The sequence below is a fragment of the Pangasianodon hypophthalmus genome, chromosome 7 (assembly GCF_027358585.1).
Source record: "Pangasianodon hypophthalmus isolate fPanHyp1 chromosome 7, fPanHyp1.pri, whole genome shotgun sequence".
Lineage (NCBI taxonomy): Eukaryota > Metazoa > Chordata > Actinopteri > Siluriformes > Pangasiidae > Pangasianodon > Pangasianodon hypophthalmus.
In genome coordinates, this window is record NC_069716.1 from 23,073,323 (window position 1) to 23,088,025 (window position 14,703).

A 14,703-nucleotide genomic window follows, 5' to 3' on the forward strand; every position below is an offset into this window, starting at 1 on the left:
AGGGTTTTTGTTGGTATTCTTGTTTTGATGCAGTCTTTTTCACTGATATTTATTATTTTATTTTTTCTATAATTTAGACTTCTGTAAGTGGACCCCAAGATGGCCTGACTACTGTAGAGAACATGCAGCCAGTGACTCCATCAACTGGTGAAGGTTTTAGACTTGGCCGATTTCAGGTAATGAGAAACATTCCTGTCTTTTTGTTAACTGAACCTTCCAACACCTGTCATATTTGAACAGGCTTTTTAAATAATCTGTGTGCAGGTTTCTGTGGCCACTGATCAAGTTGTGGACGGTGCCTCTTGCCAGAATACCATGCCGTCTTCTTCATCCACAACTTCTTCGTCTTCATCGTCAACGTCATCAACAGTCTCAAGCCCTGAAAACACCCTTCATAAGTATCAAACCCTGCCAAGCCCTGGGCATGACCTTTCAGAATCCATTCCTCCTTCTGCTTCTGCTCCTCCTCCTCCTGCTCCTGCTGCTGCTACTACAATTGGGCGCTTTCAGGTGACCCCTGGTGCCGATGTCAAAGTGGGACGTTTCTCAGTTACTCCAACTGGAAAGGAGGATGCAGGCTCAAAAGAAGAGGAAGATGTTCGTGTATCTAATGTACCCATAGTACAGCCTAACCCCCAATGCATCTTAAGCAGTGATGACTCTGAGCCAGAGGACGAAGCCTTTAAGAAAGAGATCAGACAGCTCAGGGAGAGGTGGGATTTGTTTAAAAGAAAATATATTAAATAATAATTCAATGCACCTTGAGATTTTTCCTGATTCTTTTGTTACCTGATTTTATTTACCATAATTTCTTTCCTTCCAACAGGCATACGAGTGAGATCCAGGCCTTGCAGTCTAAGCAGAAGAAGGAGCTTGAGGAGCTGTTTGCACGGATGGGCAAAGCACGTCCCTCCATAGTGGCCTCCTCCCCTGTAGCTGTGGCAGGAGGTCGGCGCAGGCTCACTAAAAGCAAGAGCAATAAATCCAGCCGCAGTGGCAGCACCCATAGCAGCCCTCATCAGCAAGGTATACCACCAAGTTTCTTTTCCACAAAGACACTATGTAGTCTGTATACTCAATCACAATGGCAAATCCTTGTTTCTGAAAATTCTTTTTTGTGCTTGCAGGAGATAAACGTAACAAACAGGCTTCAGTTAGTCAGTCAACTACAGGAAAGGTTCCAGATCTGCCGAATACACTTGTTCAGGATGTTCAGTCAGAAGGTAAAGGTTTTGCTTCTTCATTCTTTTTTGAGGAATTGTTGATCCCATAATTTCTATACATGTTGTTATTGGACTAAATAATTCTGCATTCTTTAGTTCACTTTTTAACTTGTCATTAATTACAGGTATTTATTTATTTACTTGCTTATTTATGTGTTCTGTTTCCTAATGTCTGTTATAGGGACCACCATCACAAATAAAGCAGAAAATGGGTCAAGCCAAGCTGCTAACCTTCCACGAAAAGGCACATTTACAGATGACCTCCACCAGCTGGTGGATGATTTTGCTCGGGATGCCATGAGCCACGTACAGGTCAAGAAGAATGGCAAACAAAATTCACAAAGCCTTGATGTAAGCAGCACTAACCATATTTCACCTCTATCAGCTATAATGTCTTTACTATCTAATTGTAATCATTATGAGTTAGTCAGTTTACTGTATCTGTAAAAACTGGGAATTATTTTGTGAGCAGGCTTTTTTTTTTTCTTTTTTCCCCTTCCTAGACAATTCCTCGCAAGTTCTCTGCACCAGGGCAGCTGTGCTCAGCGGGCGGCCCTGTATGTGCTCCCTGCGCCAACTCTTCTGCTGGAAGGAAGGGTTCATTGTGCTTGACGACCCAGCAGCACACCTACCCCTGTGCCCCTTATGTCCCCACACAGTGGGTGGGACCAGCAGGAAATGCAGTAGGCTTGTTGCAGCCTACAGCCACAAATGCTCTCCAGTCCGGTTTCCATGTGGCCACAGGAACTCACAAAGCAGGAGCTAATGGTGGAGGAACCAACATGCGGACCACTCAGGCGAGCTGAGATACAAATGGACATTACAGCGCACACGGATTTAGCCTAATTGCTGACTGTGAACTGTTTTCAATCACCTATAAGCATATTTTAGTCCCAAACTAGACTTAATCTCTGTCTAGAAAACCAGCTTTACAGGAGTTATGACAGTGTAGTACAGCAAAGGGATATACTCCAAAATTCTGAAGGTTGTCTCTGTTTTAATCTGTGGGAAAATGTATGTAGACTGTTTACAGTAAACAGCAGCCAGAAAGCCTTTAAAGGTCTCATCCTGTGACTTGGTTGGTGCATGAAAGGTATGTGCAGTTAGGGCTATAAGACTTTGGGCCTTACAGATGGATGTGTACAGACTGGTATGGCAGTGCTAGACTAAGACAAAACTAAAGCTATGGCCTTAATTACTAAGCGTTAGTCTCTTTAAATGGGGACGCATGGATGTCATGCTTTGTAATGTAAAAAGGTTCTTAGTATGCAGCTAAATGGTTAACATTTTCCTAAGCAGCCTGCAGTTTAGCTTAAATGTCTCCTTATCTACACTGTACAGTAATTAAAAACAGCATGACGAGTTTGGACTACAAATGCTGCCAGTACATGTCTTCTGTACCTAAGTAAGACAGCAATAAACAAGATGAATAAAGTAAGTTGGTGGCAAGTTGGAGCAAGGAAAACTTTGGTTTAGTGAAGCAGAGTTTTAGGTTTAAATTATACAACCTTATTACATAATCACGAGTAGTAGGAGACCTGTTTCTTTTGAGATTTTGAAACGTGTTAATTTTTTTTTCGAAAAATTCTTCAAAATATTAGAATTTGACCTAATGACAGATGTGCAATATATGAAGGTTAAATAAGCAGGGTGATAGAGCACTTGACAAACCTTACACCTTTTTCCATTATAAGTATTTGCATTGTGACACTTGTATTTGTGACTGCATTTGACTATATATCGTGTAGACCTGTATTTTCTCAAACTCCTACTGTAACTCGGTGGATGTATCGAGGGCATGTAGGTTGTAGGCGTTCTGCAGTGGCTACAGCACGTAGCATTCTGCAGATTCTTGGGCTACATGTGTACGGGGTGCCTTCTTAAATGATCGTATTTGTTGTGCCAGCCTTGACACAGTTATCCTCCCTATAATGCATTTTCTCTAAATACATTTGTCACAGTTCATGCTGGCTATTATTATCCTGCTCAAATTGGTAGAAAGTTCTCTTTATTGAAAATCAATCACAATATATATGAATGTTGCTGTGAAGTAAATTAACAAAGTACCCAAAAGTCACATTTTCTGCAGATTACAGTATTGCACAATTTGTCTTTATACTCTCAATACCACTCTCCTAAACATTATTTCTAAGCCACAAAACACAGTGCCATTCCCACACAGAAGTGATTTTCTCTCACCTCTGAAATGATTCGCTCGACTTCTCTAGAGAAGGAAAAACGTTACTGCAATGCAGAATATGCACCATTTTAAAAGGTTAAGCAGGCTCGGGAGGCTAATGTTACTTTTGATACTTGAGTGCATGAATTTTTCTAAACCTTTTCTTTAATCTGATTTTCATAAACCACTTAATCACAACAGGTTTTAAAGTACCACTAGTGTCACAATACACTCAAATCCAGCTATACTTGCATTGTTCTCTGCATGTTTTAAAACCTGAACACTTCACCTGTTTATTAAATCAGCATTAAACTTTTAGGTTAGAAAAAGTAAATACTGCTAATGCATTGATTCTCAGTTGTCAGTTTTGTCCCAGGTCTTTTTGGTGACTATATTGATGGTTGTGTTAATTTTTTTTTTTTTTAAAGTGTATATACAAGAGATGAATTAAAAAATTTTGGAAATGATGTTTGGTCTCCACTTTGTTTCATAATCATTCTCTATACCATTGTATACATACTCACCGGGTACTTTTATATGAACACTTGTACCCCTGTGCATTCATGCAATTATCCAATCAGCCAAATGTGGGATTTTCAGTCTCTAGAGTTTACAAAGAATGAATGGTGTGGGGGAAAAAATAACAAAAACATCCAATTCTATGGGTGGAAACACTTGATGTTGATGAGAGTGGTCAGAAGAGAATGGCTACGGTAACTCAAATAACCACTCTTTACAACCATGGTGAGCAGAAGTGTCTCAGAACGCAAAATATTTCAAAACGTGAGGCACATGTGTTCTACCCGCAGAAGACCACATCGGTTTCTACTCCTGTCAGTCACGAACAAGAATCCGAGGCTACAGAGGGCACAGGCTCACTGATACTGGACGGTCACTGAAGCTTCGGATTCTTGTTCTTGACTGACAGGAGTGGAACACTATGTAGGCCTCTGCCTAATTCTGGAGTGTAAAATAGTAAAATTTGCAACCACAGTTTTCCAAAGGTTTTTTAAAACGGCATGCATATATTATGAGATATATAACATGAAAATATCTTCAAATGTCATGATATACTTCTGCCATAATAGCCATGTTTTCTTCACAGTTTATAAGTAATCTTATTCTGCCTCATTGTTTTGGTTGCTTTTTTTTTTTAACTAATTAAGAATGTGATGTGGAGCCCTTTTCCAGTATATATATATTTAATATGAGCTTTCTACATCCAGTAACCACTTGAACAAAGTTAAATATTTTTATTAACACTTCTACAACAACTCTGTACAAATAATAAAAAAAAAAACATAATAAATTAAATTCAACAAACATAAAATGTCAAATAAGTTCAAGGCTCGAGTTTCCTTTTCTTCATGTACTGTCCTTGTCGGTAAGGGCTCTGCAGACCTGTAGGATTTAAGAGTTTTGAATCTGACCACATAATGTAGATGTTATATCATTAAAAAAAATTGCAGTTTCCTTCTTTACTAAGTACTTATTTCACACACTCTCTCTCAGTCACTTGTCCTTTGTATAGACAAGCCTTACCTGTTCCTCTAGCTGTATTATGGGCTGCTGAATTATTGTGTCTATAGTCTGTGGGTCCCCCTTGCCCCTGATGGACCTGATGGTCGTGCGTCTGAAGTGGTGACCTCAGTGAAGTGGATCTCTGAGGAGTTCTACTACGTGTCGCCATTGCATGTTTGCTTGGTGTAGCATGATGAGGCAGCCCTGACGATTCTCTCATTGGATCATCAAGCATATCGATGCCATCCAGAGTAAAGTCCCACAACTCTGGGTCATCTGAGGAAAAGGTTTGGCCAGTGATACAGAAACCACCTCTGACACTATAATTCACACTACTGCATCCACTGGCATTACACCTAATAAACATGAAGCTGATAAAAATGAAGATGAACTCTTCACACTACAAACTCTTACCAGTCATATTTTCCTCCTTCTTGACCAGCATTTCATGTCCAGAAGGTGTGCTGTGGTTAATGGGACCCAAAGCCTGGCCTGAGGAGACAGTACTGCTATAGACAAGGCAACTCTCCACGTCACATACAAAAACTAGCTCAAAAAAGAACCAAGCGAATTTAGAGTTAAAGTTAGTTTCCCAACAAATCAAGAGATGACAATAGTGATGGCAAAATGAAGCTTTATGAAGCTTTCTTGCCAACTGTATCGAAAAATTACATTCAATACTCAAAGCTTTTAAACCCAGTGCATGTTAGTGGCACCTGGTGGTCAAAGGATGAAGTCAATTATTATCGTACTGTATCTAAGTACTGCGGATTATGAGCTACAGCTAATAAACTTGTGTTCTAAATTAAAAAAGGTTTAAAAATCTGAAAAGAATAATGGCAAAAGGTAAGACTAAATAATGCCATTTAAGCATAAATTCAGGATATTACTAGATCAGATTATACCAAGTCTATTGACTTCCAAACATGTAACTTAAGTAATTAACTTTTAATCCAGCCCTAGTTACTATTACTTCCTGTTACTTTATAGGTACAACTCATAGCTGAACTATAAATTGAGTGTCACAGCTACACAGTGCCAGAGTTAAGGTGATTTCACTTGTAATATTAATACCTTGTCTCGGGTTTATGGCAGAACGAATCAAGCATCGGTAGTTTTTTCAACACCCGCTTCAGGGCTTGGATTAATGTGTGTTCCTCTGTGTGATCAGCCCCATGTTTAACCAGCAAATACTGGCTACAAAAAATTCTGATGAAAATAACTCAAATTGTCGACTACAGCGTCAAGAAGAAACAAAGTTATTGCATCTATTCTTCATTAAAATACAATTAAATGAAAATAAACTAGTCATTATTAATGCATTAAAATCTTGAATCCCATATGATCAGAAATCTAAAATATTTGTTCTTTCATTCTGCATTTTGACAGAATTAAATTCAACTCAATTTTATTTATATAGCACTTCTAACATTGCCACAAAGCAGTAAATAATTGTTTGTCTAGAGTTTTTTTTTTCTTTTCACTTTGTTGCATGTGTTACGTAACAACAAGGAATGCTGCAAGCCCCTTCCTGAAGTTAAATTTGGAAGTACCAAAGACCATACAGACTAGAACCTTTAGTACTGGACTCACAGCTAATGACAGAAAAAAAAAATGCAGTTTTCTAGTACTTTATGCCGTGGAAAAGGCCTTAGTTCTATCAATCCGGACTATCATAATAATGATTCAATAATCCTTAATTTCCTGCCCATCATAAAATCCTCATACTACTAAAAAACCTTTTATATTCTCTCTGGTTAAGCCACTTGTTGGATCTGTTTGTTGTACCTGTGTTAGGGTGAGATGCTGTGGGTTCAGTTTTTGGTTTCACTTTCCCCTGCTCCATCTTCTTGGCCTCCATCTCCTGTCTGAACTTCTGCTGCAGCTGCTGCTGCCTCAGCTTCCTCTGCTGCTTAGAGTCCAGCGCAGGGTCAACGGAGGACAAGTCGGCCATGTCTGTTGATGATCTGACCACAGAGACAGAGAGTGCGTCAGCACGTTGGATTTTACAAACAGGAGCAGCTGCATAACTGGTGTGGTTTAAATGAACATTTCATTGTGGTGTTGCTTCAGCAGGATGCCTCGTGTGCTACGCCTGTAAGTAATTTGAATGTGCTATTTAATTAAAATGGGACACAGCAATATTTCACAATGCATCACAATACTTTACCTTTTCACAAGATGCATTATGTATTATAAGGTTCAGTGATTTTGGAACACTCAGAAATTAATGTTTTTAACAAAAGCTATTTAATGAATAATGACTTGTAACTGAGTGACACTGGAGTGGGTCGGCATTATAAAGGTAGTGATGATAACTTGCTTTTAGAAAATTGTATCATGACATGACTCCATTGCAATACCGACATCATATGGTCCCAACTATACCTTATTTATTCACATTTTTGATGAAATGGGCTCATTTTAAATATTCTAATTTTAGAAAATCTAATGGAATAGATATACACTATATGGCCAGAAGTTTGGGGACACCTGACCATCACACCCATATGCGGTTCTTCCCCAAACTGTTGCCACAAAGTTTGAAGCACATAATTGTATAGGAAGCCTTTATATGCTGTATAATTAAGAATTTCTCTTCACTGCAACTAAGGGGACCAAACATGTTTCATCATGACAATGTCCCTGTGCACAAAGCAAGACATGGTTTGCCAAGGTTGGAGTGGAAGTACGCGAGTGTCCTGCACAGAGCCCTGACCTCAACCCCACTGAACACCTTCGGGATAAATTGGAACGCAGACTGAGCCTCAGGCGTCCTCACTTGACATCAGTGCCTGACCTCACTATATGATTTTTGGTCATATAGTGTATGTGAAATGACACATTTTGTTTTATTTAAAAATAATCCTAAATCTTAATGACTTTAATGAATGAATGAATGCATTTGTACCACACAACATATATTATTCTTAAAATGTGTCTTTAATGTATATGATCCAACTACAGCAACCATACGTCTCTACATGTCTCTTTATTTAAACACTGAAGTTAAAATTTTTCCCATAGGTGGTACTATGTAAGGAATAAAACACTTAGGTCATGTTGTTATAGGAAAATAATCAATAATGCATTTCTGTGATGTTTTCATAATAAAAACTAATTGGATTATTTTCCTATAACAGCATGCCACGAAGTGTTTTATTCCTCTTATACCACAGAAATTTACCAACCATTCCAATTTTTATTGATTAATGAATAAAACAAACTTTTGACTGATGACACAGCTTCATGAGAGCAGCTAACAGTCCAGTTGAGGATAATGTTACCTGGACATGTTAGTGGACCTGTTTTCACAGTTCTGCTGAGCCGAAGTGTTGACTGAATGTGATGTCATATTTGGGATTGGGTTCCTGGAGCTCACGGTGTTCTGCGGCACTGCAGGCACTGGCTGGATTCCAGCCTGTACTGATGGAGAGTTCAGTACTGCTTCAGCAGGATTACTGAAAGCCCTGGAGTCAGTACGGGACAGGCTGTTGTAGCGAGCCTTCTCCACCGCCGGCTCGTTATCACTGCGCTTCGTCTTGTGTGGGTCTAAAGGTGAAGGAGGCTGCAAGAGCAGCAAATTAATCAGTAACTGCATTTCCACTTTCAGATTTCACACATGACTGTCATTTCCTTCTGATAGAGGAAGATAACTAGAGTACAGGTTTTAAGCAATAGAATATGAGAGAGTTATCATATGACATGGTCATAGATCTACACAGCTGTGATGTTATTTGCAAGAAGACACAATTTGGAATGTATTGTTTCTTTTATATAACAGAAAGGGAAAAGTAAAGAAAAGCAACTACATTATTTCAAAGAAAGAACATGTCATATGGATATTCCTAACGTGGGTAATTTCTTATGCCACAAAAAAAAAAAGAAAAAGAAAGTTCCACCAGAAGTGACTTGTTGCTATGCAACAAGGAAACAAATATTATTACTGTAGTATTGTATTGGGGAGAAATTCTCAAATGCACTGTTTCTCTGGCATTTTGCATTTGTGTGGCATCAAGTGCAAGGATAATTAACTGCAAAAATAATACCATATGAGGGGGGAAAGGACAAATAGTGACTATAATTGAGCTATTTTTAAACTAAGGGGCACTTATAACTGCTGCAGGCTGTAGTTTAGCCATCTTTGCTGTGGACATTCACTACAAACATGAACTGTTCTAACATTTCTAACAAGTTATATCATAGCTTAGAACACAACTACTACCACTACTACTACTGCTACTACTACTACTACTACTGCTGCTAATAATAATAACAACACTTCTTTTGAATCGGTAGGCAACAGGATGCAAGTCATATATTGTCTTTTCTGTCTTTTACTGCTTTTAATAGCTCCATTTTTATATTTTTGTATTTGTTAAAATGTGGGTAACAATATCGAAACTGCTTGGAGTAGTGTGATCGTTGCTGTTACTTAGCAACCTGTGATCAGTGGAATGATAAAGATCTGGAGGGGGAAAAAACACATCCTGTTATCAAAGCTATCAGCAAAATTGTGCCTTATGTATTTCTAAATGAAACAATGAAGTTCACAGGGAAAGTATTTAAATTAAATTAAGTTTAAACCTGCTGACCTGCTTGGGAATCTTGTTGACTGCTATCAGATACTCCTTGTTAAGGATGCAGTTTCCAAGAGCATTTCCAAAGCACCTAAATGTAAAGATCCACTGAGTGTAATTCAAATCATTCCAACATAAATGCAATATTTTATTAAAATATATTTTGCTAATAAGTGGGCCAACTTTACACATATTTTCACATCATGCTTTGCACGTCATCTTGATCTGCTGCATCTGTGGCCTAAAAGTAAAAAGGTTTGCTCACCTGACTTCTGTGGAACCGTCAGAAAGGAGTGTGCAAAAATTATTAGTGCAGTTACTGAACTACACATTACTGAAGGTTTTGGACAAAAAAAAGCATCTTCTTACAGAAATCTTACATTATTTGAATGTTTATATGTCTGTGAAGGTACCACAAATTCTTTCTTTAGTCCCATCACTGTATGAGTGAATTCTAGAGATTTAGAGCTTAATTTACAAATACATTAAAGAATTCATTATAGTGTTCTACAAAAAATATGCTTTGCATAAACATTTACTGATGCCCTCAACTGCTCGTAGACTTGCATTATCAGAGAGTTTGGAGTAATTGTGTTCTCTGTTCTTTTCTCAGTACAGGTAATCATGTTTGATATTCTTGTCTGTAGCAATCATGCACACACTGCAGATGCAGTAGATAGACATGAAGTTGAAAAACACTGGCGTTTTTTCTTTAAACCAGAAATGATGTGATTACTTCAGTGCTCGTTTCAGCCCATCTGTAACAGCCTCTTTTCTCGCCTTCTCCAGAGACAGCGCCTTGGATTTGAGACCCTCACTCACTCCATAGCCCACATCTTCATGGAATGAGCCATCCTGTGACAAAGATATGCAACTTACTGGAAATATCATTAAACTGATTAAAGAAGAGGAATCAGGTGTAGCTCCTGCTCCACTGGAACAACCGGCCACACTGGTCCTTTTGTGGATAAGTTTACATGCTCCTTGTGTAATTTCTATGCGATTAATTAACCAAATTGCTTGGATTGACAGCTCTCTTACCTTTAATTGAACTTTCACAAATGCACTGACTCCAACGTAAAATTTCCCATTAATCAGGTCCACAAAATCTGCACAGAGGGAACAGTGTGTTCAGTGAACAGGGCATTTTTCTTTTAGTAATAAATAATCTAAAGCATCATGGCACAATCTTAATAATGTTATGTATGTTGTATAGGCCTGTCACACTTATTACATAATTGCCTCGTAACAACAATAATAATCGTCTTCATTTATCCAGCACATTTTGCTAGATAAGATTATTATTTGAGATGATCAGGATTATTAGAGTTATCACGATTAATCATTGCACAGTCCTGTGTTTCTGTATAATATACACTATATGGCCAAAAGTTTGGGACACCTGACCATCACACCCGTGTGTTCTTGTTGAACAACCCATTCCACATTTAGTCTCCCCTTTTCTGTTATAATACCATCAACTTTTATGAGAAGGCTTTCCACTAGATTTTGGAGCATGGCTGTGGGGATTTGTGCTCAATCAGCCACAGGAGCAGTAGTGAAGTCAGGCGCTAATATCGGGTGAGGAGGCCTGAGGTGCAGTCAGCATTCCAGTTCATCCCAAAGTGGGGTTGAGGTCAGGACTCTGTGCAGGCCACTCGAGTTCTTTCACTCCAACCTTGGAAAACCATGCCTTAGTGGAGCTCGCTTTGTGCACAGGGACATTGTCATGCTGGAACAGATTTGGGTCTCTTAGTTCCAGAGAAGGGAAATTGTAATTCTACAGCATACAAAGACATCCTATGCAATTGTGTGCTTCCAACATTGTGGCAAAAGTTTGGGAAAGGCCCACATGTGGATGGGATGGTCCGGTGTCCATATACATTTGGCCATATAGTGTATATTATGCAATCAGCAAACATTACATTAATTCTCAATTAATTACATAAAAGCAAATTGCTGCACTGTGATATTTTAATCAATATTCTCTTTTACAAGATTTAATCTATGAGCTGCTGGTATATATTTGTTGGTAATATTTAGCACCATAGCCACTCTAATTAAACCATACAGTAGACGGCAAGATTAAATACAGAATAGTACATTATTTATTTCCCTATTTTCTTGTTATACATTGTTTTATACAATTATTACACAATTGTTATACAAATCCTATTTTGTGTTTCAGTACTGTTCTTTATATGTTTATTTTTATTTTTGCAGTCTAGAGGCAGTAAGAAATTCTTGGATGTTGATTAATAGCTGAATATATGCGTAATTACCCTACTGTTATTCATATGCGTGGCAGCTGTTATCCAAAATGTAATAATCATGCCCATGACAACAACATTTATCTTTGTAAGTCAATATTGACAGTAATGTCAAATCTGTAAAGCTTGAATTGAGGCAATACACTAAAACCCATTCACACAGAATTAGTCAGATTAGATCATCCATACCAACGTTTTGTTGAGAAATTGAGTGAGACCAGCCATTGTAGCCAAACATTTCATTAGCCAGACTGATGACCTTGTGACCCTCAATGTAACACACCTGCAAACAGACAGGAAATATTTAGACAAAATATTGAAGAAAAAAAAAAAGCCAATCATTGCAAACTAGGATTTAATAACAACACTGTACAAACAGTATGCGATGTTCTCCTTGCCTTTTGTCCTCCTCCTGCCTGCCGACTACTAATGTACTCAGGTCCGAGCATCCGTCGAAGAGCATTCTGAATAGCCTGGTACTCCTCAGCAGTGTAGTGGTACTGAAACATCAGCATCATTAGCATTTCTGTCTTCAACTTATACTGAACAGTTCTATATTGATGATTATAATATTTGGGACAGGCATGGTGGTTCAGTCAGAAAATTCCAGTGCCCTGTCTGAGGATTCAGGGTTACTGTCTGTGTGGGTTTCCTAGATTGCCTCTAGGTGTGAATGAGTGTGAATGAATGTGTGTGTGTGTGTGTGTGTGTGTGTGTGTGTGTGTGTGCGTGAGCATTGTGCCCTGTGATTGACTGGTATCTCATTCAGGGTGTATTCCTGCCTCGCATCCAGCGTTCCCGGGATAGGCTTTGGATTGCCCTCCACCCTGACCAGGACAGACCGGAATGGATGGATGGTGGATGGATTAGAATCCATGGATGGATACACGGATAGATGGATGGGAATCCATGGATGGATGGATGGGAGGATTAGAATCCATGAATGGGTGGGTGGATGGATGGTTGGATGGATAAATATAATATGTAGATAGTACAATGCCAAAGTCTTAAGATTAATCACATATCTACATCACACAGAGTTTTATCTTTCTAAAATACGAAAGCAGGTCTTGAGATTTTTCAGGTTTCTAAGTACAGACCCATTGAGAAACATTAAACACACATACTTACACGTCCCTTAATGCATGCTTGCTACGTTATTGCTTAAAACTATGTACCTGGAGATACATACCTGTCCAAAACACATGCTGGCCGTGTGCTTTTTGTCTTCTGTCTCATTACAGTGTTCCATGTGTAGCTGTGTTTACTAACGTCCTGAATTATGGTGCATATAGCTGGCAGATTAGTGCTTTCAGCTATCACATATGGTTTATTAAACACACTTTACTGTTAGCAGCAGGCTGCCACATTGCACAATAATAACCCAGTTAGCTGGTTAGCTGGTTAGAGTTAGCTTCCATGCTGATTTGCTCCTCCTGCTAAGATAGTCGTCATGCTAATGTCGGTACCAGTGTTTCTACTGCTGTGGAAACTTAAGATTTGTTTACATATATTTGTACATGCAGTGTAAGCCTTTTTAAATAAAAATATTACTTGAATATTTTTAACTTCCCGCGTTGAGGAAACGGCGAACTACTCACGCCTATCCGTGCGTCACACGTCACACGGTAGGCGGTCCGTTGATTGGCTGAATCCCAAATAACTCCTTTAAAAGTGCACTACACAGAGTGTAAAACAATGGCTTCGACACCCTACGTAGCGCACTATATTTTCAATATGGAGCCATTTGGAATTCAACCAATATGGCTGAACAGCGTCGCCTTTCTGTTTAGATTTTACTAGAAGATTTTGTTGTAAAATTATGAAATATATTTCCTTGAGATATATTTTTTAAATTATTGATCAGTACAATACTGTACTGTAATAATCATGCCAGTAAAGCTAACTGAATTGAAATGAATGTAATTGAATTGAATATGCAGTGCACTCATGAACTTATAACGTAGCCGAACTAACTAGTTAGCCTAAACTAACCGGTTGAACTGGCAACAGTCTCTTGACTGACAGCATAGAGAGAAACTCGTTTTCTGACCACGCCCCCTCGTGTGGCTGTGATTGGCTAGAACAAAATAAAGGTCATCCATTTGGTTCCATAGTTCTATTGGGTATCCATGGTGATAATTCTGATACTCGCTAGTATCCACTGGTCTGAAAGAGGTTATAGCGTGATCCACTTTTTTTTTTAAGTGACTCGAGCTTAGATTTGGTTTGATTCATCATACACATTTTCACTGTCACTTTGTCAATATAACAATATAACTAATCACACAAAGCAACTACTGTTTATGTAGAAACACTGGGTGTGAGGTGGAGAATACATTGTAGATAGGACTCCAGTCCATCACAGGGCACCACACACACACGCACACACACACACACACACACACACACACACACACACCTAGGGGTAGTCTAGCATAGCTAAAACCATATATCAGTATGTTTTTGAGAGTTGTGAGGAGGAAACCAGAGAACCCAGAGGAAACCCACAGGGCCATGGGGAGAACATGCACAGAAACTCCACACAGACAGTAATGCAAGCTCAGGATCGAACCAGCGACCCTGGTGCTCTGAGACAACAATGATACCTGCTGTGTCACCATGTCACCCTCTAATAATACAATCTATATAATTACATTGTCTTAACTGTGGAAAACATGCTTAATTAAACCCACTCCAGTTGGTTAGTCAGACCTCAGTATTCTTTATTTGTCAGTTTTGTCACCATAATAACATTAAAATATCTTGTGATTCTCTTCTGGCAGGGGCAGTGGCTCTGGATCCACTGTGATCATGAACAGGACAAAGCGGTTACTAAAGATGAATGAATGTTTTCTGGTAAGGACTGATGATACACTCAAGCCTTTAAACTACTGAAATCAACACATTTTGTTTAATGTACACAAAAG

The 14,703-nt window shown here is 38.7% G+C and overlaps 2 protein-coding genes across 7 annotated transcripts in view; one reads left to right on the top strand and one right to left on the bottom strand.

Annotated features, from left to right (window-relative positions):
• wnk1a (WNK lysine deficient protein kinase 1a) overlaps positions 1–3,869 on the top strand; it is a 21,448-nt gene extending 17,579 nt beyond the window's left edge. For all 5 annotated transcript variants that reach the window (XM_053235314.1, XM_053235315.1, XM_053235316.1 and 2 more), the window contains 6 exons: positions 78–176; positions 265–713; positions 827–1,026; positions 1,128–1,223; positions 1,405–1,574; positions 1,727–3,869. In XM_053235314.1, coding sequence (XP_053091289.1) covers positions 78–176; positions 265–713; positions 827–1,026; positions 1,128–1,223; positions 1,405–1,574; positions 1,727–2,029 — 1,317 coding nt within the window. In that variant the 3' untranslated portion in view covers positions 2,030–3,869. The remainder of the gene's footprint in view (positions 1–77; positions 177–264; positions 714–826; positions 1,027–1,127; positions 1,224–1,404; positions 1,575–1,726) is intronic.
• rad52 (RAD52 homolog, DNA repair protein) lies at positions 3,518–14,061 on the bottom strand. 2 transcript variants are annotated; one of them, XM_034306070.2, is made up of 11 exons: positions 12,966–14,061; positions 12,172–12,273; positions 11,963–12,056; positions 10,545–10,612; positions 10,240–10,358; positions 9,519–9,594; positions 8,211–8,491; positions 6,712–6,890; positions 5,338–5,469; positions 4,945–5,199; positions 3,518–4,803 (listed from the first exon to the last, which is right to left on the bottom strand). In XM_034306070.2, exons 1-11 carry the CDS (start codon positions 13,023–13,025, stop codon positions 4,745–4,747), a joined length of 1,425 nt encoding a protein of 474 aa, XP_034161961.1. In that variant the 5' UTR covers positions 13,026–14,061; the 3' UTR covers positions 3,518–4,744. The 2 variants fall into 2 exon arrangements, with proteins under 2 accessions (XP_034161961.1, XP_026773369.1); XM_026917568.3 differs by having other exon boundaries at positions 5,338–5,415; positions 12,966–14,058.
• Positions 14,062–14,703: the final 642 nt, after the last annotated feature.